Below are 23,806 nucleotides of genomic sequence, written 5' to 3'. Positions count from 1 at the left end.
GCAAAAGAAGTTGGATGTTCCCAAAGTGCTGTATCAAAGCACATTAATAGAAAGTTATGTGGAAGGGAAAAGTGTGGAAGAAAAAGGTGCACAAGCATCAGGGATGACCGCAGCCTGGAGAGGACTGTCAGGAAAAGGCCATTCAAAAATGTTGGGGACTTTTACAAGGAGTGGACTGAGGCTGGACATGGGCTTCAAATGTCGTATTCCTCTTGTCAAGCCGCTCCTGAACAACAAACAACGTCAGAAGCGTCTTACCTGGGCTAAAGAAAAACAGACCTGGTCTGTTGCTCAGTTGTCCAAAGTCCTCTTTTCTGATGAGAGCAACTTTTTCATCTCATTTGGAAACCAAGGACCCAGAGTATGGAGGAAGAATGGAGAGGCACACACTGCAAGATGCTTGAAGTCCAGTGTGAAGTTTCCACAGTCTGTGTTGATTTGGAGAGCCATGTCATCTGCTGGTGTTGGTCCACTGTGCTTCATTAAGTCCAGGGTGAACGCAGCTGTCTACCAGGAGATTTTGGAGCACTTCATGCTTCCTTCCGCAGACAAGCTTTATGGGGATGCTGACTTAATTTTCCAGCAGGACTTGGCACCTGCCCACACTGCCAAAAGCACCAAAACCTGGTTCAATGACCGTGGGATTACTGTGCTTGATTGGCCAGCAAACTCGCCTGACCTGAACCCCCATAGAGAATCTATGGGGCATTGCCAAAAGAAAGATGAGAGACATGAGACCGAACAATGCAGAAGAGCTGAAGGCCGCTACTGAAGCATCCTGGTCTTCCATAACACCTCAGCAGTGCCACAGGCTGATATCTTCCATGCCACGCCGCATTGAGGCAGTAATTGCTGCAAAAGGGGCCCAAACCAAGTACTGAGTACATATGCATGCTTATACTTTTCAGAGGTCCAATATTGTTCTATGTACAATCCTTGTTTTATTGATTGCATGTAATAATCATTTTCTGAGATTTTAGATTTGGGGTTTTCATGAGCTGTAAGCCATTATCATCACAATTATGACAAATCACAGCTTGAACTATCTTGCTTTGCATGTAATGAGTCTATCTCATATATTAGTTTCACCTTTTAAGTTGCATTACTGAAATAAATGAACTTTTGCACGATATTCTAATTTTTTGAGTTTCACCTGTATAATATATATATATATGCCCCCCACCCACATGCCAGCTTCTTTAGGAAATGTAGTTTCCAATCGCACTGCTCCTTAGTAAAGTCCTGCGATTCAGCATACAAGTTCCATATTCTTCAGCATGAGAATGCCACTGTTCTGCAGGACTCTGCCATCTTGTGTTGGCTTCAACATCCTGCATCAAGCATTTATAGCAGGCTGTTGCATCTAAATGTATATGGCCCCTTTCACATGGGTGGCCGGGGGACAGTAAAAACAGGTGGCTGAATCATGGTTTTACCTTCCCGGAGGAGGCTGTTAACATGTCGCAGGTGTGAAGCTTTGTATTAAGGTAAATACAACAGGGCATGCCAAGCTGGCAGGCAGCATGGCCTGTTAAGCTTGGCCATTCAAGTCAAGAGGTCTTCACTGCAACCACAAGCCAACTGCAGTGTATTCAGCAAAAAAAACTTTCAGGAGCCAGTAGGATCTTCTCTTGAATGGCTGACGGCTATCAGCATAGCTGTATGCTGTAAAGTGTTCTACTGCAGATCTCTTTTCAGAGCATTGGCTACTGTGAACTAAGCCTACGAGCGTATTACAATGGGTTGGTGGAATATGTCAGAGCTATACAAATATGGAAAAGAAAAATGAAATAAAGATGTATTCTGTTGTGTTGCAGAAAGATCTGTACGTGGAAGAGTTGAAGTCCACACTGATGGAATACAGTTCTGTTATCGAGGTAATGGCAGGAAATCGGTTTATACAGTGTTTTTGTTTTTTTTGTTTTTGTTATTTTTCTGTATTATCAGGCCAAGCATCACTAGTTTCTCAATCTGTTGAGCCAGTTTGTAAACCTCATAAATTTATTACCATTTCTGGGGATTGGGAAATGTCTGGAATGCATTATATGGTCTGGTATGATCCATCTTCTCCTATTAACCTTTCAGAATCTAAGAATAGAGAAGAACAAGCTGGAACACAATCTGCAGCAAATGGAACAGGAGCTTTTGTCGTACGTATCTCTGGTGTCATTCAATGGCATCACAACCAGCTGACCGAGAATTGCTATTTCATTATTATGAAATTTAAAAAAGTGATCAGGTCAAACTGTGGTCTGCTGTTATTAGTGTGTACTTAACTGCCAGTTTGCAGCATTTGGGAGATGTAGAAAAAAAAGAGAGGGAACATACTTGTAAGTTCTTTTTTTTTTTTTTCTTCTATAAACAATAACCCTATTTATAGTACAAAGGTTACTATGTGAAATGAGTCTTTTAATGTCATTGATGACCACTAAAATATATTTAATTGAGGTGACAGGAAGTGAGTCCGTCTTCTTTACGGCTTCTGTCACGCACGTGTGGCTTCTTCCCATACCGGTGATGTTTATTTAATCACCACTTTTCAGGAACATTCCAAAAGATGCTTAAACACAATTCATTTTGATGTCTGTGTACAGTTGTTTTCGGAAGTCAAAGAAGAAGACCTCTAAGATCTCGTGTATATTCTCTTTAGGAATGGCATTAGTTCACCAATTACATATAAGTTAAACCGTGTGATTAATGTCGGTCTAAGCTCACTGCACACCGAGCTGGAATATGCACAGCAGTCACCGGAGGTAGGTACATGCTGTACAGTCAGAGTATAATTGGTCCAGCCTTACCCACTATGTCTACTTTGCTCACCAATCTCCCCCCATTGTCACATGACCAGGTCTTTACAACTGAGTGGATGTTCTCCTCAGGCCGCACGTCTGCCCTCGATGTCACTTTGGACCGTGAGGTTCTCTTGTTGCTCCAGGGACCAGGACATGAGCAACTAGCCGTCGAGTTTAAAGGCATCCTGCAGACAATGGTAAGGGCAAGACTGGGGTTCAAATAGCAAAGGGTGTCAATAAGAAATGTAAAGTTTAGAGTGCTTTGAAAGGTAAGTAAGTCCGGTAAATCCCTGGTGCACATATGGCCTTTCGGCAGTTTTATTATGCAGGCCTTGAGAACCTTGAAATAGTCGTCTGTGTTTTTGCTGCTTACTTAAGCCAAAGAAAGATATTCTATAGATTGGCTTCTATTCTTTCACAATATCTTAACTTTTTTCAGCCATGTCCATCTTACTTGTTTTTTTTCCTCTTATCTTTTATAATGCTGAGAGAAATATCAAGTGTAGCACAAGTGTTTTTGAAGGGTGGATGTAGGGAGCAATTGGTGAAAGCATTGATTTGTAAAGAGTAAAGTCCTTCAAGCCCAGCATTACACTGAGACAGAAACATGTACATCCAAAAGATCCATTACCACAGCACAAGTAACTTGATATTTTTAGTGCAGTGTAGTGAAGAAGAATGCAATTGGGAGATAAGGCACCTCTCCATAAATTATTGGCATTTAGATTCAACTCTACAGGTCAAGTGGGTTTCCTAGAGACTTTCTATAGTGAGATAAACATTTTGGATAGAGAAGACAACTGGTTCTCAAGAGGCATGGTAGAGGTCATCTACATGAAGCTGGGAGAACCATCCCTGGACAGGAGTGAAGGCCTTCAATGCCATTTGTCTTCAGCATATCATGCCATTTTCACATTTCTACACATTTTGACAGCAATTCACAACTTCAGCCATGAAAATTGAAGGTTTAAAATTTATGAAGCCTTCTTGACACCAAGGATGGGATTACATACCTAGAACAGGGTGGTTCCACAACTCTAACCCTCCTATCCGGTTCTTAGAAATCAATATCTGTATTGACACATTCCATGATTAATTGGATTAAGGTGTCTGTGCTACCTGTGTGGATATAAATGGCAGGGTATCTTCCGGACACCCATTGGAACTGAAGTGGCTTGGATAAGCTACAAAACATCTTCAACATTAAAGAACAAGTCCACTTGAATCTGACCAAATGCTACTAGATGATAGGTCAGTAATGGCAATGATCTCTAGCAATATCATGTAAAGTGGCTCCAGTCTATAATGGTCTTCTGAAGAATGCAACTAAAATACTTAAAGTTTGACCATCTCCTGTAACATACTTACTGACTCTGATGATCTATCTTGTATGATGACCTCTTGCATAACGGCTGTAGTTTCTGATCATCTCCTATATAATAACCATAGGCTCTGACCAGCTCCTGTTCCATGTCTGTAGTCTCTGGCAGTTTTCTGTGATATGGTGTTCACTGAATACAATGTTTGGCCCTTTGATGTCAGGGGCCCCATTTGAGACCCACTACATCAAGTAAATTGATTGCCATGGAGTTAAATCCTCTAAATTCACACCCAGATGGGTGTATAGTAAATCTTATAATATTGTTATAAAAATGTTATCTGAAAGCCAGCTTTTAACCACATCCCTCCTGACCTATAGCAATTTGATGCCTAAGCAGGACTTTCATCATTCCGGGTGGACGTCATATGACGTCTTCACAGAATGGGCCATGCTGCGGACATAATCTGTCACCAGTTGTGTCCACCAGACACAGCCGATGACTGATCAGTGTACCGGCCCGCTGATGGTACCATGTAATTGTTGGGACCAAACACAGCAGATCACATAACAATTGTAAACCATGAATAGCTTCAATTCATGCCATTCATTGTTACAATTGTGTTGTTAGCTGTAATTAGACTTCCCCAGAGTAGTACAATGTTACTATGGTAATGTAAAAAAATAGAAGAAACATTGTTAAAATTGTATGAGGTATTGTGTTTTGTGTTTTTTTTTTTTTTCTTCCCCCCCATACTCTCACCAATGTTCTTGATCACTACCATACCAGTTATGTGATGATGCTGTACTGCACTAGTGACAGTATGTGTAAAAAAAGAAAAAAAAAAAAAAGGGGTCGTTTAGGGGAAATCTGTACTGACCTGACATTTTTGGGCCTCAAGAAATGAGATAAGCCGTCAGTACATCAGGATTGATTGATTTTCAGATATATATGTACCATGGTTTGTGGATTCTTTCCTACAGACTAAATAATATACACTGATTTGAATTATTTTCACTGGAGAAATGTAGCAGAATACATTTTGGCCTAAATTTATGAAGAACAATTTTTTTTCAAACTTTTTGGACTTTTTTCATTTATTTAGCAACAAATAAAAAAAACCTGTAGTAAATAAATACCACCAAAAGAAAGCTCAATTTGTGTGAAAACATAATAAAAATTTAGTTCGGGTACTGCGTTGTCATTCAAAGTGAGAGAGCGCTGAAAGCTGAAAATTGGCCTGGGCAGGAAGGGAGTAAAAGTGCCCGGTATTGAAATGATTAAAGTGGCTGTAAAGGCTCAAGGTTAAACTGGTTAAAGCTTGTAGGAGGAGTTTTCATTCTGCTCTGACTGTCCTATGAGGCAACATGACCCACTGGGCCTCCCACGTACCTCACATGTACCCTCCCAAAGGAAGAAAAACTCTCTAGTAATATGCACTAAACTGAGCATGCGTAGAGTGACTCCTAGAGCTCTGTACGATCAGCAGATGCATTGGGGACAGTAGAAGAAGGGAAGGATCAGAAAAGACAGGATCAAATGGCATTTTATACAATGCAAAGGATTGTTACCTCTTAGGGTCCACAGTGAGTATAATGAGCATGATTTACTGCATATACAGACTGATTTTACTGTTGTGGGTTTAGGAACACTTTAAGGACTCTTTGTTCAGCCATTATCCAGGTTCACCATCTACTTCCTGGATTGAGATGACAGTTTACAAATGACAGTTTAGAGATGACCTGATCTGTAAATCCTGCTGCCTGTGCAGTTCTTCGCTGTTTTCACAAGTGTCTGAAACAGATTAGTCCCTGCTACAGTGTCTTGCTAAAAAAAAGTACAATGTTCCAGTCTGTTCACTGGGGGAGAGGAGACTGAGGAACTGAGATTTGCAGAAAAAAATTTTAGGCTTGGTTTACACTAGTGTGATATGACTTTGACTCGATTTATGTAGTGTGATTATGTGGAGCCACTTTGTTTGCGTTTTGGATGTGGTTTGCATATTCTATGGAGCCAAATGGCAGCAAAGTAGCAAAGGATCTTTTCCAAAATTGCATCGTGTATAGTTGCATTGATGTGAATGGATGCCATTGAAAACAATGTGATTTGCATTGTCATGTGATTTTGCATGACTTAAGTTGCATCTAAATGTGCACTAGTGTGAACCAGGCCTTAGAAAAACTTTTAGAAGTCTAAAAATTAGTTCTCTGGCAGATTGTTCACCTTTTGTTGCTTTTTGTTTTGTCTCTCCACAGCAGGATGACACGTGTGTGATGGCGGAGCAGATTCTTGAGTCCTTACAGCGTCTGATCACCTCCGATATTGATGTAAAGGATTTATCTGGGAAGATGCTGGAGGTAAATGTAGAGTCATTTTGATAATAGAAAGTTGAGCTGGGAATTTTTCTCTTTTGTTGTCTGACGTGTCGCCCTTCCATGTGCTCCTTGCTGTGATGGCCAGTTATAGACTGGGGCAGTGGCCATTTTTTGTACTGTTGATATGCCGGTGAGGGGGTGCAGTGGACAACCCTGGCTGCCATTGTGCTATATGCTGGGTGTCCAGTGAGCCCCTGTACCATTAGAGGGGTGGGCTCCCCCAGTCTATCCATTTTATATATGTGCTTCTGCTATGCAGGCTCTGAAAATTTGTAGAGTTAGGAACTGCAGAATATCGGGGTGCCGTGACCAGGCTCTGCAGCTTACACATGTATTTGCAATTGTGTGCTAAGTAAACCCATTTTTAACGCGCACTGTTAGACCGGCTCATTCGGTTTGTTCACAAGCTGGCTGGCAAGTTCAGCTGGGATTCTTTCTCTTTTGTTGTTTGACATTGGATAATAGCACTGATACTGGTGATATATCTGCACTTGAGTCTTATCTGACCTCTTGCCCCAAGAGCTGATATTCTTCCATGCCAAACTATGCTTCTCATCCTTTTCTGGATACTGCCTGATGAGTTTTGACTATGAAAAGATTTGGCTTTACTTTTATTGAAAAGCTGAACATCATCCTTCCCTTCAGTCTTGTACAGTTCTACAGGCTCCTGTATTGACATTGCTTACTCTGATTTCACTGCACACTGTGAGCTTCTTAGGGCTCATGTACACTGCAGCTGATAAACTCACGTTTCGGAGCTGTTCAGCGGTTTTTTGTTTTTTGTTTTTTTCAGCCCCTGAACTCACCCTAATATTTTCCTATGTGTCCATGTACACATCTTTGTTTACAGTCGTTTACAGGCATTTGAGTTCATGTGTATAAGCATTTGCGTTTGAATTTTTTTTTAACTCTTCCAGTTCCCAATGCAGTCCAGAGCCGCCTTTCATCATCAAAAATGCATGCAAAGCGTTTTCAAAGTACTCAGATGGACAAAACACTGAACACAGGATGTTCCTGCCAAGCTTGTCATACATTGCAATGACCAATTCACACCTCAGACCTCTCCCACCCTTGGAAACAAAAGATATGTTAATGACTGTTCACACCTGAAATTCCTCATGAAGACCCCCTGCCAGGTGACCTTAATGACTCCCTCCACCAGACACCTTTCCCACCCTTGGAAACAAAAGCAATGTTAATGAGCAACTCACAGCTAAGCTAATCTCAACACATACTGCTGTCTCTGCTTCTACTCTCTGTATTTCTCTGAAACAGTCTGAAATAGTTAATCATTTACCACTTTTCAGGGCATTCTGGGCATTCGGGAGGTTCTCCTGTGCTTATCTTTAAAAACACTTCTAAACACAAACGCACATAAACTCATATAAACGTGTCACACAAATACCGCTAAACAGATGTTTTTTAACCTACAATTTCCAGCGGTCAGTTTCCATCATTCAGAAGTGTACCGTGTACATGGGGCCTTACAATGTGCATCAGAAGCTGAAGCAAGTCAGAGCTTGCCTCATTTCCTGGCTGGAGGATGTTCAACATCTTGCCCTTTACTCCCCAGCCTGACTGTCCCTGGCCTGCCCATTTCATTTGATTTTAATTCCTACCTAGGAACACCCACTCCTTGAGTCCGACATCCACCTATCAAGGCATGTTGAAGAACCACTCAACTGATGCATCAGGGCTCTTAAGAGGAGTACTGAAGCTGGGCAATGGGGAGCGGGACGCTGATCTGTGGGGGGACCTCAAAAGGGGAATCAACTCTGTATGGAAACATTCCTATAAATATATCCCAGCGAAGTTCCCAACAGAGCACAAAGTAAGGGGCCATATCGATAAACCACCGTTACAGAATAATACTTCATTTGTAATCAACATTTCAGCGTACTGCATAGAGGTGGAACTCCGCTTTAAGCTGTTATTCCTAGGAAGATAAAGGTGCTACAGAGAAGAGATTTGGTTGTTTTATCAGTTATTTTATATGTCATTTAATAGCGCTGCATTTCTGAATATGTAGGTAGTTATGTACAGCACACTGCTAGCCGCTCCTACTGGCCTCCATCTGCATATATTGCTTAGAGAAGCACAGAGTTGCATGTAGTAATTTAGTGTGTTGATGAGGGGAGAAACCAAAATATAAGCAGATTAAACTTCATTTCTAACAGTTGAAGACTACAGATGAGCTTGGCGTAGTCTCTTTGGCCATACTCATCTGCTTCTCTCTCTCTCCCATTAGGTTATAACAGCTGATATGAAGCAGAAAAAGGCAAAATGGGAGCAGAGGCTGAAGCAGCTGGACAAGCACATGGAGTCTATGGATCGCGACTTTGTCAAGATGTCTGGGAATGTGCGAAGGATGAAGACTGAGCAGCTCCACTTGAAAAAGGAACTTTCCTTCAGGTAAGAGAAATATGTTCATGGATTCACAGTCCTGTTCCTGAAACTCTTTACCACCTGCAGCCCTAAATTACTGTCATCCTCTGCACAGGAGCTAACATTTTTATTCGTTCCATTTAGAGTGTCTTTTACAGGCTGTTAAAATGAGAGGGGAGACTAATGTGATTGCTGAATTTGTGCAATGCTTATTTTATACATGTTAGCTCTAACAGTCTCATGTTTCAGGCACTGCTAGGTCCTGAGGATGCACAATAATGAGGCATATGTCAGGTGCTTGGGTACAGCTAACACAGGAAGCTGTAGACTCAGAAAATGGAGTCTCCCTGTAGGGTAGAGCAGTCACATAGCTGCTCGGGAAAAGAAAATATTTGAGATTGATGAGATTCCTTGTTGCCAAATAGCATGGTACAATAACTTCTGCAGCTTTGTTAGGCAAGGTTCATATAATTGAGTCATGTCCTGTGTAGGCAGCCCATTAAGTTCACCTGTAGAAATACAGGGGATGAGGTCCCCGACCCATCTTTTAATTGCACCGCACCAAACAATTCTGTGACACCATGTGGTTTGGCATGCACAAAACTGCACCACAGTTACCGATGAGTTGGGGTGCCATTAACAATTAATGGCACTCTCATGCACCTGTTAAAGTGCAGCAAGTTTCTCTGTGGGTGGGGAATGCATGCATTCCCCTCCCGCAGATATGTGAACCTAGCCTTAGTGTATATAAACTCTAACAATCAACTTCTTCAAAGGAGAAGAAGGAAGAAGTCAAGTTTAGATGTAAGGCGTAGGGCAGAGCTTTACCGAACGTTGGCTACATTTGTGTGCTGCAGCTAGTCTGAATAATAGCTCAGTATTTTAGGTGAGTGCAAAAAGTTTTTTTAAATTTGAGCTTCTCTTTTTTTTTTCTTGCTTTTGGTCTGTTAAATATACCTTTTGAAAGTGGGTTGTTATATCTGTTGATCCTGTCTGCACTTTGTCTATGCTGTACTTTTTTTGCAGTTACATTGTTTGAAGCTATCTTTGGTTACTACTAGAGATGAGCGAATCGAAGTATCCGAAGTGGAATTCGAGTCGAATTTCGGAAAAATTTCGATTCGTGCCGAATCCGAAAAACAGCCTAATTCGGACGCGCGAATCGAAATTTTTCCGAAAATGGCGGCTGACATGTGCGGCGACGGAGCGGGGATGTCGGGGAAGGCGCGCAGACAAGGCGCGCTGCCCCATAATGCATTCCTCAACGACATGTGATCGCATCAGCCAATCAGCAGCCAGCCAGCCAGCACTGTGTAATGGTCGAGGTATATATAGCGGCCATTTTGGAAATCTTCATTTGCCTGCAGTCATTGAACAGAGGCAGACCGCTCTGTACTAGGGACAGGGACAGAGTTAGGGCCACAGAAACGAGAATTGGGGACAGAGAGAAGTTACTTAGGGACAGAGAACCATTACTCAGGGACACAGACTTGTTAATGAGGGCCACAGAATCGTTATTTAGGGACAAAGAAACGCTAGTTAGGGCCACAGAATTCATACTCAGGGACAGACAGAATTGTTACTCAGTGCCAGAGAATTGTTACTTAGGGCCACAGAAACGTTATTAGGGCCACAGAATTTTTACTCAGGGACAGACAGAATTGTTACTGAGTGCCAGAGAATTGTTACTCAGGGACAGACAGAATTGTTACTGAGTGCCAGAGAATTCTTACTCAGGGCCACAGAATTCATTCTCAGGGACAGACAGAATTGTTACTCAGGGACAGACAGAATTGTTACTGAGTGCCAGAGAATTGTTACTCAGGGACAGACAGAATTGTTACTGAGTGCCAGAGAATTGTTACTCAGGGACAGACAGAATTGTTACTGAGTGCCAGAGAATTGTTACTCTCACAGACACAAAATTGTTACTTGCACAGACACAGAATTGTTACTTGCACAGACACACAATTGTTACTCAGGGCCACAGAATTCATACTCAGGGACAGACAGAATTGTTACTGAGTGCCAGAGAATTCTTACTCAGGGCCACAGAATTCATACTCAGGGACAGACAGAATTGTTACTCAGGGACAGACAGAATTGTTACTGAGTGCCAGAGAATTGTTACTCAGGGACAGACAGAATTGTTACTGAGTGCCAGAGAATTCTTACTCAGGGACAGACAGAATTGTTACTGAGTGCCAGAGAATTGTTACTCTCACAGACACAAAATTGTTACTTGCACAGACACAGAATTGTTACTCGCACAGAGACAGAATTGTTACTCAGGGCCACAGAATTCATACTCAGGGACAGACAGAATTGTTACTGAGTGCCAGAGAATTGTTACTCAGGGACAGACAGAATTGTTACTGAGTGCCAGAGAATTGTTACTCTCACAGACACAAAATTGTTACTTGCACAGACACAGAATTGTTACTTGCACAGACACACAATTGTTACTCAGGGCCACAGAATTCATACTCAGGGACAGACAGAATTGTTACTCAGGGACAGACAGAATTGTTACTGAGTGCCAGAGAATTGTTACTCAGGGACAGACAGAATTGTTACTGAGTGCCAGAGAATTGTTACTCTCACAGACACAAAATTGTTACTTGCACAGACACAGAATTGTTACTTGCACAGACACACAATTGTTACTCAGGGCCACAGAATTCATACTCAGGGACAGACAGAATTGTTACTGAGTGCCAGAGAATTGTTACTCAGGGACAGACAGAATTGTTACTGAGTGCCAGAGAATTGTTACTCTCACAGACACAAAATTGTTACTTGCACAGACACAGAATTGTTACTCGCACAGAGACAGAATTGTTACTCAGGGCCACAGAATTCATACTCAGGGACAGACAGAATTGTTACTGAGTGCCAGAGAATTGTTACTCAGGGAAGACAGAATTGTTACTGAGTGCCATAGAATTGTTACTCAGGGACAGACAGAATTGTTACTGAGTGCCAGAGAATTGTTACTCTCACAGACACAAAATTGTTACTTGCACAGACACAGAATTGTTACTCGCACAGAGACAGAATTGTTACTCAGGGCCACAGAATTCATACTCAGGGACAGACAGAATTGTTACTGAGTGCCAGAGAATTGTTACTCAGGGACAGACAGAATTGTTACTGAGTGCCAGAGAATTGTTACTCTCACAGACACAAAATTGTTACTTGCACAGACACAGAATTGTTACTTGCACAGACACACAATTGTTACTGAGTGCCAGAGAATTGTTACTCAGGGACAGACAGAATTGTTACTGAGTGCCAGAGAATTGTTACTCAGGGACAGACAGAATTGTTACTGAGTGCCAGAGAATTGTTACTCAGGGACAGACAGAATTGTTACTGAGTGCCAGAGAATTGTTACTCTCACAGACACAAAATTGTTACTTGCACAGACACAGAATTGTTACTCGCACAGAGACAGAATTGTTACTCAGGGCCACAGAATTCATACTCAGGGACAGACAGAATTGTTACTGAGTGCCAGAGAATTGTTACTCAGGGACAGACAGAATTGTTACTGAGTGCCAGAGAATTGTTACTCTCACAGACACAAAATTGTTACTTGCACAGACACAGAATTGTTACTTGCACAGACACACAATTGTTACTCAGGGCCACAGAATTCATACTCAGGGACAGACAGAATTGTTACTGAGTGCCAGAGAATTGTTACTCAGGGACAGACAGAATTGTTACTGAGTGCCAGAGAATTGTTACTCAGGGACAGACAGAATTGTTACTGAGTGCCAGAGAATTGTTACTCTCACAGACACAAAATTGTTACTTGCACAGACACAGAATTGTTACTCGCACAGAGACAGAATTGTTACTCAGGGCCACAGAATTCATACTCAGGGACAGACAGAATTGTTACTGAGTGCCAGAGAATTGTTACTCAGGGACAGACAGAATTGTTACTGAGTGCCAGAGAATTGTTACTCTCACAGACACAAAATTGTTACTTGCACAGACACAGAATTGTTACTTGCACAGACACACAATTGTTACTCAGGGCCACAGAATTCATACTCAGGGACAGACAGAATTGTTACTGAGTGCCAGAGAATTGTTACTCAGGGACAGACAGAATTGTTACTGAGTGCCAGAGAATTGTTACTCTCACAGACACAAAATTGTTACTTGCACAGACACAGAATTGTTACTCGCACAGAGACAGAATTGTTACTCAGGGCCACAGAATTCATACTCAGGGACAGACAGAATTGTTACTGAGTGCCAGAGAATTGTTACTCAGGGAAGACAGAATTGTTACTGAGTGCCATAGAATTGTTACTCAGGGACAGACAGAATTGTTACTGAGTGCCAGAGAATTGTTACTCTCACAGACACAAAATTGTTACTTGCACAGACACAGAATTGTTACTCGCACAGAGACAGAATTGTTACTCAGGGCCACAGAATTCATACTCAGGGACAGACAGAATTGTTACTGAGTGCCAGAGAATTGTTACTCAGGGACAGACAGAATTGTTACTGAGTGCCAGAGAATTGTTACTCTCACAGACACAAAATTGTTACTTGCACAGACACAGAATTGTTACTTGCACAGACACACAATTGTTACTGAGTGCCAGAGAATTGTTACTCAGGGACAGACAGAATTGTTACTGAGTGCCAGAGAATTGTTACTCAGGGACAGACAGAATTGTTACTGAGTGCCAGAGAATTGTTACTCAGGGACAGACAGAATTGTTACTGAGTGCCAGAGAATTGTTACTCTCACAGACACAAAATTGTTACTTGCACAGACACAGAATTGTTACTCGCACAGAGACAGAATTGTTACTCAGGGCCACAGAATTCATACTCAGGGACAGACAGAATTGTTACTGAGTGCCAGAGAATTGTTACTCAGGGACAGACAGAATTGTTACTGAGTGCCAGAGAATTGTTACTCTCACAGACACAAAATTGTTACTTGCACAGACACAGAATTGTTACTTGCACAGACACACAATTGTTACTCAGGGCCACAGAATTCATACTCAGGGACAGACAGAATTGTTACTGAGTGCCAGAGAATTCTTACTCAGGGCCACAGAATTCATACTCAGGGACAGACAGAATTGTTACTCAGGGACAGACAGAATTGTTACTGAGTGCCAGAGAATTGTTACTCAGGGACAGACAGAATTGTTACTGAGTGCCAGAGAATTGTTACTCTCACAGACACAAAATTGTTACTTGCACAGACACAGAATTGTTACTTGCACAGACACACAATTGTTACTCAGGGCCACAGAATTCATACTCAGGGACAGACAGAATTGTTACTGAGTGCCAGAGAATTGTTACTCAGGGACACCTAATCGTTGAATTAAATAGTATGTCAGACAACATGCAGAGGAGTGGCAGAGGAGGCAATGTTTTAGGAGCGAGCAGACGTGGCAGCAGAGGAAGGGGTCGAGGCAGCAGTATTCGCAGCCAGAGGCCAGTGCTCCCGGTGTCATCCAGCGGTCGTGTCTCCACCGACAACCCTGCCGTCATTGATTGGTTGGCTCGGTCGTCTTCCTCTTCCCAGGTCACCTCTGACACCTACAGCCAACGGTCGGTGGGTACGTCAGACACAACCGTTAGTTGGCATGGCCCGGGACCAAGCCCACTGAAATCACGTGTCCTCTACCTGCCCCTGTCCTTTGCTGTTCCCTCACCAAGCGAAGTATCGCATGCTGTGGGCTCAGCCCCACTGTACAGTGAGGAAGAGCTAACAGAGGGCGGTCAGGAACGGGGGGAGACATCGGCCTTTTCAGCAGCCAAGCGAACAAGTACTGGCGAGGAGAGTGGCTCGGTAGCCGGTCTAGAGACAGGTCTGTCTCCTGACCCAGACGCAGCCGAGGGGGCTAGTAGTGAGGCGGAGACCCTACTTGATGATGAGGAGGTTGATCGCACTTGGCAGCCTCGTCGTCATCAGGCAATTTCTTCCGCATCATCAGGAGAAGAGGGTGGCAGCTTGGCAGCGAGCAAAACAGTCGGTGGGTTGCCCAGGAGACAGCAGCAGGGTCGCATCAGTGTCAGTGGAGCCAAACGTCCACGGAGTAGAGCACCAGCTCCACTGCAGCCTACCACCACGGCCAGTAGTGGTGCCGGTGCGCACGGAGGAAGTAGCAGTCAGCCAGTGAAGAGTAGCGGGGGCAAAGTTTCCTACTCGGTGGTGTGGCAATTTTTCCTCAAGCCGCCCGAGGAAGTAAACGTAGCCGTATGTCGACTATGTGGCCAGAAATGCAAGCGTGGCCAGGGGGCCCATGTTGGGACTACAGCGTTGCGTCAGCATATGCAGCGTCACCATTCGGTGGCCTGGGAAAACCGTGATAAACATACGGCGGTTCTGCCTGCCCCAGCCCCCGCTCCATCACCCGCTCCGTTACTTGCTCCGTCACCCGACGTCGTCAATCGCCCTCTATCAGCCAGTCAAGGCTCCAACACCTCTGCTGAGGGGAGTTGTCGCTCATTGGCATCTTCCGCTCGTTCAGATGCTCCTTCTCCTGCTACTCCTCTTCTCGGATTCCGTCAACAGTCTTTCTTGGAATCCGTATCCAAGAGACAACAGTTTGCGAGCACGCACCCGACGGTGCAAAAGCTGAACGTCCTCCTGTCCAAGTTGCTGGTGCTGCAGTCCCTCCCTTTCCAACTGGTGGACTCAGCACCTTTCCGAGAAATGATGGCTTGTGCCGCGCCGCGGTGGAGAGTGCCAAGCCGTCATTTCTTTGCCCAAAAGGCAGTGCCAGCCCTGCATTCACATGTAGAAGAGATGGTGGGCCAGTCTTTGAGCATGTCGGTCTCTGCCAAAGTGCACGGCAGCGCCGACGTGTGGAGCTGTAACTACGGTCAGGGACAGTACATGTCATTTACGGCCCACTGGGTGAACGTGGTGCCGGCACAGCCGCACCAGCAACTTGGACAGGTCACGACGCTTTTGCCTCCACGTTTGCACGTCCTTGGTCCAGCAAGCATGTCCGCCTCTACCACCTCTTTTTCCGCCGTGTCCTCAGCCGCCACCCCCGTGCCAAGTCCCATTACCCGACCGGCATATCACATGTGCAGGGCGCAACGGTGTCACGCTGTGCTGCACCTGGTATGCCTTGGCGAACGTAGTCACACAGGGGAGGAACTGCTGAGTGTAATGAACAGAGAAATCGACAGATGGCTGTCTCCGCGCAAACTAAAAATCGGAACCATGTTGACTGACAACGGAAAGAACATGGTGTCTGCTCTGCGTCAAGGAAGGTTGTGCCATGCGCCATGCATGGCTCACGTGTTCAATCTGGTTGTCAAGCGGTTCCTAAAATCCACCATCCCACTGCAAGACATCCTTAAAATGTCACGTAAACTGTGCATGCATTTCAGCCATTCCTACACCGCAAAGAACACCCTCATTGAGCTGCAGCGGCAGAACGGAATTCCACAGCATCGCCTGATCTGCGACGTTGCAACAAGGTGGAATTCAACCCTACACATGTTAGACCGCCTTTACGAGCAGCGAAAGGCCATCACCGATTTCCTGATGTTACAAGCGGATAAAGGTACTCCCCTGTGTAACTTAGATGTCAGCCATTGGCAGCTCATGCGTGACACCTGCCGCTTGCTCAGGCCCTTTGAGGAGGCCACGCTATTCGTGAGTCGGCAGGACTATGGGATGAACGACGTCATTCCTCTGTTGCACGTCCTGGAACAAATGCTGTTAACAATGGCTGGTCAGGGTGCGGTAGACGTGGCGCACAGATCTCAACGCCACATGACCCCTGTGGGGGCAGGACAGGAAGAAGAGGAGGAGGTAGAGGAGGACATTTGTGCTCAGGAATTATTGAGTGAAATGGGTGGTTTTTCCACTCAGCGGACAGGAGTGGAGGAGCAGGAGCATCTGGTAGAGGAGGAGGAGGAGGAGACAGAGGACCCAGACGCACCGTGGCAGTATGCTGTGGAGATGGAGGCAGGGAGTCCCTCGCATTCCTTGGCACAAATGGCCCATAGCATGCTCGGTTGCTTGCGTAGCGACAGCCGAATAATAACCATCAGACAGAGGGATGACTTTTGGCTGTCCACCTTGTTGGACCCTCGCTACCGGTCCAAAATGGTGGCCTTTTTCACACCTGCTGAGAGGGAGGCCAAAATTACGTACTATAAAAACCACCTATGTAGTCAGTTGGTCTCTGCCTTTGTGCGCCAACGTCCATCCTCAGACACTGTGGGCCCTGTGCGCTCGCGTTCCGCTGGCATGGCAGCAGGGGAGGGGTGGGGTGGTAGGAGCAGTGGCAGCTCCACCAGCAGCGGCTGCCTCAGTCTGCAGTCGATGATGAGTAGCTTTCTTCACCAGCGCAGTGAGGAAACTACTAACCAGCCGCAGCAGCAGCAGCAGCATCAGGTGGACCTGGAGCAGGAGCTCAAACAACAGGCTTGGGCCTACTTGGACAGCACCCTGCCAACCGAGGTAGACAATCCCCTTGACTACTGGGCAACGAAACTTGACCTTTGGCCCCAACTAGCTGAATTTGCCCTTGAAAGGCTGTCATGCCCGGCCAGTAGCGTGGCATCGGAGCGCGTGTTTAGTGCGGCAGGAGGTATTGTAACTCCGCGGAGGACACGACTGTCCACCCAAAGTGTGGAGAGACTCACGTTTGTGAAAATGAATCAGGCGTGGATTAGTCTGGATTTCAAACCACCAGTTCCTGACACAACTGACTAAATCCGCCATGAATCATGCCTCAAACATGTGCCACTTTCAGGTCTCCTCACACTGCTGGTGTGTTGAATTTTTTGACATAGGGTGCTGGCAGATTACGGGCCTCCTATAGCTGCTGCCAGGCCCCTAATCTGCCATAGGCCCCTATATACCGCCTCCTCCTGCTGCTGCCAGGTCCAGAGTCTCTCATGGGTCCCTGTACGGCCTCCCATTGCTGCTGTCTCCATCGCCACACTCTGCTGCCATGTGCCACTTTCAGGTCTCTTCACACTGCTGGTGTGTTAAATTTTTTGACATAGGGTGCAGGCAGATTACGGGCCTCACATAGCTGCTGCCAGGCCCCTAATCTGCCATGGGCCCCTATATACCACCTCCTCCTGCTGCTGCCAGGTCCAGAGTCTCTCATGGGTCCCTGTACGGCCTCCCATTGCTGCTGTCTCCATCGCCACACTCTGCTGCCATGTGCCACTTTCAGGTCTCTTCACACTGCTGGTGTGTTAAATTTTTTGACATAGGGTGCTGCAAGATAACGGGCCTCACATAGCTGCTGCCAGGCCCCTAATCTGCCATGGGCCCCTATATACCGCCTCCTCATGCTGCTGCCAAGTCCAGAGTCTGTCATGGTCCCTGTACGGCCTCCCATTGCTGCTGTCTCCATCGCCACACTCTGCTGCCATGTGCCACTTTCAGGTCTCTTCACACTGCTGGTGTGTTAAATTTTTTGACATAGGGTGCTGCAAGATAACGGGCCTCACATAGCTGCTGCCAGGCCCCTAATCAGCCATGGGCCCCTATACCGCCTCCTCCTGCTGCTGCCAGGTCCAGAGTCTCTCATGCCATGTGCCACTTTCAGGTCTCTTCACACTGCTGGTGTGTTTAATTTTTTGACATAGGGTGCAGGCAGATTACGGGCCTCACATAGCTGCTGCCAGGCCCCTAATCTGCCATGGGCCCCTATATACCGCCTCCTCATGCTGCTGCCAAGTCTAGAGTCTCTCATGGGTCCCTGTACGGCCTCCCATTGCTGCTGTCTCCATCGCCACACTCTGCTGCCATGTGCCACTTTCAGGTCTCTTCACACTGCTGGTGTGTTAAATTTTTTGACATAGGGTGCTGGCAGATTACGGGCCTCCTATAGCTGCTGCCAGGCCCCTAATCTGCCATGGGCCCCTATATACCGCCTCCTCATGCTGCTGCCAAGTTCAGAGTCTGTCATGGGTCCCTGTACGGCCTCCCATTGCTGCTGTCTCCATCGCCACACTCTGCCATGTGCCACTTTCAGGTCTCCTCACACTGCTGGTGTGTTGAATTTTTTGACATAGGGTGCTGGCAGATTACGGGCCTCCTATAGCTGCTGCCAGGCCCCTAATCTGCCATAAGCCCCTATATACCGCCTCCTCATGCTGCTGCCAAGTCCAGAGTCTGTCATGGGTCCCTGTACGGCCTCCCATTGCTGCTGTCTCCATCGCCACACTCTGCCATGTGCCACTTTCAGGTCTCCTCACACACTGCTGGTGTGTTGAATTTTTTGACATAGGGTGCTGGCAGATTACGGGCCTCCTATAGCTGCTGCCAGGCCCCTAATCTGCCGTAGGCCCCTATATACCGCCTCCTCATGCTGCTGCCAGGTCCAGAGTCTCTCATGGGTCCCTGTACGGCCTCCCATTGCTGCTGTCTCCATCGCCACACTCTGCCATGTGCCACTTTCAGGTCTCCTCACACTGCTGGTGTGTTCCATTTTTTGTCATAGGGTGCTGGCAGATTATGGGCCTCCCATAACTGCTGCCAGGCCCCTAATCTGCCATGGGCCCCTATACCGACTCCTCATGCTGTGACGTTGCAACAAGGTGGAATTCAACCCTACATATGTTAGACCGCCTTTACGAACAGCAAAAGGCCATCACAGATTTCCTGATGTTAAAAGCAGATAAAGGTACTCCCTGTGTAACTTAGATGTCAGCCATTGGCAGCTCATGCGTGACACCTGCGCTTGCTCAGGCCCTTTGAGGAGGCCACGCTATTCGTGAGTCGGCAGGACTATGGGATGAACGACGTCATTCCTCTGTTGCACGTCCTGGAACAAATGCTGTTAACAATGGCTGGTCAGGGTGCGGTAGACGTGGCGCACAGATCTCAACGCCACATGGCCCCTGTGGGGGCAGGACTGGAAGAAGAGGAGGAGGTAGAGGAGGACATTGGTGCTCAGGAATTATTGAGTGAAATGGGTGGTTTTTCCACTCAGCGGACAGGAGTGGAGGAGCAGGAGCATCTGGTAGAGGAGGAGGAAGAGGAGACAGAGGACCTAGACGCACCGTGGCAGTATGCTGTGGAGATGGAGGCAGGGAGTCCCTCGCATTCCTTGGCACAAATGGCCCATAGCATGCTCGGTTGCTTGCGTAGCGACAGCCGAATAATAACCATCAGACAGAGGGATGACTTTTGGCTGTCCACCTTGTTGGACCCTCGCTACCGTTCAAAAATGGTGGCCTTTTTCACACCTGCTGAGAGGGAGGCCAAAATAACGTACTATAAAAAACACCTATGTAGTCAGCTGGTCTCTGCCTGTCTGCGCCAACGTCCATCCTCAGACACTGTGGGCCCTGTGCGCTCGTGTTCCGCTGCCATGGCAGCAGGGGAGGGGTGGGGTGGTAGGAGCAGTGGCAGCTCCACCAGCAGCGGCTGCCTCAGTCTGCAGTCGATGATGAGTAGCTTTCTTCACCAGCGCAGTGAGGAAACTACTAACCAGCCGCAGCAGCAGCAGCAGCATCAGGTGGACCTGGAGCAGGACCTCAAACAACAGGCTTAGGCCTACTTGGACAGCACCCTGCCAACCGAGGTAGACAATCCCCTTGACTACTGGGCAACGAAACTTGACCTTTGGCCCCAACTAGCTGAATTTGCCCTTGAAAGGCTGTCATGCCCGGCCAGTAGCGTGGCATCGGAGCGCGTGTTTAGTGCGGCAGGAGGTATTGCAACTCCGCGGAGGACACGACTGTCCACCCAAAGTGTGGAGAGACTCACGTTTGTGAAAATGAATCAGGCGTGGATTAGTCTGGATTTCAAACCACCAGTTCCTGACACAACTGACTAAATCCGCCATGAATCATGCCCCAAACATGTGCCACTTTCAGGTCTCCTCACACTGCTGGTGTGTTCCATTTTTTGTCATAGGGTGCTGGCAGATTACGGGCCTCCCATAGCTGCTGCCAGGCCCCTAATCTGCCATGGGCCCCTATACCGCCTCCTCATGCTGCTGCCAAGTCCAGAGTCTCTCATGGGTCCCTGTACGGCCTCCCATTGCTGCTGCCTCCATCGCCACACTCTGCCATGTGCCACTTTCAGGTCTCCTCACACTGCTGGTGTGTTCCATTTTTTGTCATAGGGTGCTGGCAGATTACGGGCCTCCCATAGCTGCTGCCAGGCCCCTAATCTGCCATGGGCCCCTATACCGCCTCCTCATGCTGCTGCCAGGTCCAGAGTCTCTCATGGGTCCCTGTACGGCCTCCCATTGCTGCTGTCTCCATCGCCACACTCTGCCATGTGCCACTTTCAGGTCTCCTCACACTGCTGGTGGGTTCCATTTTTTGTCATAGGGTGCTGGCAGATTACGGGCCTCCCATAGCTGCTGCCAGGCCCGTAATCTGCCATGGGCCCCCGTACCGACTCCTCATGCTGCTGCCAGGCCCGTAATCTGTCATGGGCCACTGTTGTCGCTTGTTGGCATATTCCGCTCGTTCAGATGCTCCTTCTCCTGCTACTCCTCTTCACGGATTCCGTCAGCAGTCTTTCTTGGAATCCGTTTCCAAGAGACAACAGTTTGCGAGCACGCACCCGACGGTGCAGAAGCTGAACGTCCTCCTGTCCAAGTTGCTGCTGCCAGGCTCGTAATCTGTCATGCGCCCCTGTACCGCCTCCTCATGCTGCTGCCAGGTCCAGAGTGTGTCATGGGCCCCCGTACCGACTCCTCATGCTGCTGCCAGGCCCGTAATCTGTCATGGGCCCCTGTACCGCCTCCCCATGCTGCTGCCAGGTCCAGAGTGTGTCATGGGTCCCTGTACGGCCTCCCATTGCTGCTGCCAGGCCCGTAATCTGCCATGGGCCCCTGTACCGACTCCTCATGCTGCTGCCAGGCCCGTAATCTGTCATGGGCCCCTGTACCGCCTCCTCATGCTGCTGCCAGGTCCAGAGTGTGTCATGGGTCCCTGTACGGCCTCCCATTGCTGCTGTCTCTATCGCCACACTCTGCCATGTGCCACTTTCAGGTCTCCTCACACTGCTGGTGGTTTCCATTTTTGTCATAGGGTGCTGTATGGCCTCCCATTGCTGCTGCCTCCACCGCCACACTGTGGCTCCACACTCTGGTTTTGGCCCCGTGACTGCCCAAATGAGTGAAGTGTGCGGTGATTCTAAGATCGACGGCACTCATCTGCATGTCATACTGACTGACAGTATTATTTCTCTTCCCCAGCAGACTCCAAGGGCATTTAAATTAAAGGTACAGTGTTCTGCACTAATATTAAGTCTCTCTGAAGCCTAGAAACACCCTTTTTTAAGTTAAATTCACAGCGAATTTATTCGACTCGAATCGAATATTGTCCACGAATTCGCCGAATCAGTCGAATCGAATTTTTCATTTCTTCGCTCATCTCTAGTTACTACAGAACTCCTTCCTCTTTATTATGGAGGAGAGGGGGGGGGTTTATAGTCCTATTCCAGGGGGACAATGCTGCTTCTCCATAAATAGTGACAGCGAGTGTTGTTACTCTAGCAAAGGAAATATGTTACTGGCAGGATCGCCGGGTGAAAATAAAGAAAACAAATGCAGCCACCATATCTAAGGCCTGGAAAGGTGAAATATATTTTATTTTTGTTCTCTGATGTAGATATATATTTGCAGTGAGTTTTTATAATTTATGAATCGCATCAAAAGCATTTTTTTTATTTTGATAGTTTTTTTTTTCTTGTCCAATAATTTTTATTGGTGCTATCAGAAAATACGAAGGTAAAGTAAGTTCATCATCCATTTCTTGGTCAACCGTGACATATAGTAATGTTTGCAGATAAGTTTCAGACAACAACAAACAGCCAGGAATAACCATCTATTTATTCATTCAAGTGATAGTTTGTGTATCAAGGACTCATATTAGAATAAATAGTATACCTATCAAGTGTGTGTCTGTCTCTATATATAATGTGTGTGTATATATAATATATATGTGTGTGTGTGTGTGTGTGTGTGTGTGTGTGTGTGTGTGTGTGTGTGTGTGTGTGTGTGTGTGTGTGTGTGTGTGTGTGTGTGTATATATATACACACACTCACTAAATAAACAGTTCTTTTTTTATTGTGTATACTGTGTGTATGTATGTTTTTTGTTTTTTTTATTACTGTATAATAAAATGAGTTTATATTCTCCTACTTCCTATATTTATAGTCCAAATATTTAAAATTTTGAGACTTTTCCCCTTGCTTATTTCACGGGCAATTTCCACCTGGTCCCCTAAGTGCTTTCGTAGCTGGGTTGGAGTCTTTAACAACTGTGTTAGATAGGAGAATGTTGTCCAAGGTATGTTCAATCTTGGGCAACTTCTCCCACCCACTCCACAATACACTGGTCAGTATGTAAAGTACCATCCATGACAAATCATTACAACTACGATGCACCACACAACACAGGAAATAATTTTTGCCTGTGGTCATCAAATGATATGATTCTTCTCTGTGAGTGCCGAATGAGAAGATTTAATCTGGTATATAATCCAGATTTTTATGTAGTTTTTATATTATGTTGGTATTTGGGTTAAAGAGGTTGTAAAGGCTTTTTTTTTTTTTTTTTTTTTTTTTTTACCATCATGGTTTCTATGTATGAAGGAAAAAAAATGTGAGCAGCAGCCCCCTAAACTCCCCAGAGCTTACCTGAGCCCCACTACAATCCATCAATGTGCATTAGAACTTCATCTCCCCAGGGCCCTCATTGGCTGAGACAGCAGTGAGAAACATTGGCTCCCACTGCTGTCAGTCGCAGCTAGTGAGCCAATGAGGTGGGGGGTGCTGAGCTGTGGCTCTGTGTGTGAGTGGGCACTCGGGAGCGAGCCTGCTTGGGTGCCCCATAGCAAGCTGCTTGCTCTGGGGGCATTTAGCAGGAGGGAGGGGCTAGAAGCTCCGGCAAGGGACCAGAGAAGAGGAGTATTGTGGCTGCTCTG

The 23,806-nt window shown here is 46.3% G+C and overlaps 1 protein-coding gene across 1 annotated transcript in view; it reads left to right on the top strand.

Annotated features, from left to right (window-relative positions):
- Positions 1-9,910, top strand: part of LOC149449350 (inositol 1,4,5-triphosphate receptor associated 2-like) — a 43,566-nt gene extending 33,656 nt beyond the window's left edge. The window contains exons 11-17 of the mRNA XM_089693346.1: positions 1,818-1,877; positions 2,086-2,150; positions 2,651-2,753; positions 2,849-2,989; positions 6,367-6,468; positions 8,735-8,898; positions 9,898-9,910. Of these exons, the coding sequence (XP_089549472.1) occupies positions 1,818-1,877; positions 2,086-2,150; positions 2,651-2,753; positions 2,849-2,989; positions 6,367-6,468; positions 8,735-8,898; positions 9,898-9,910 (648 nt within the window). The remainder of the gene's footprint in view (positions 1-1,817; positions 1,878-2,085; positions 2,151-2,650; positions 2,754-2,848; positions 2,990-6,366; positions 6,469-8,734; positions 8,899-9,897) is intronic.
- Positions 9,911-23,806: the final 13,896 nt, after the last annotated feature.

Source organism: Staurois parvus, unplaced genomic scaffold (genome assembly GCF_062004578.1).
Source record: "Staurois parvus isolate SC_StPar_1 unplaced genomic scaffold, SC_StPar_1.0 ptg000628l, whole genome shotgun sequence".
Lineage (NCBI taxonomy): Eukaryota > Metazoa > Chordata > Amphibia > Anura > Ranidae > Staurois > Staurois parvus.
The sequence above is the reverse complement of the archived record's forward strand: the minus strand, read 5'-3'. Positions and strand labels throughout refer to the sequence as shown.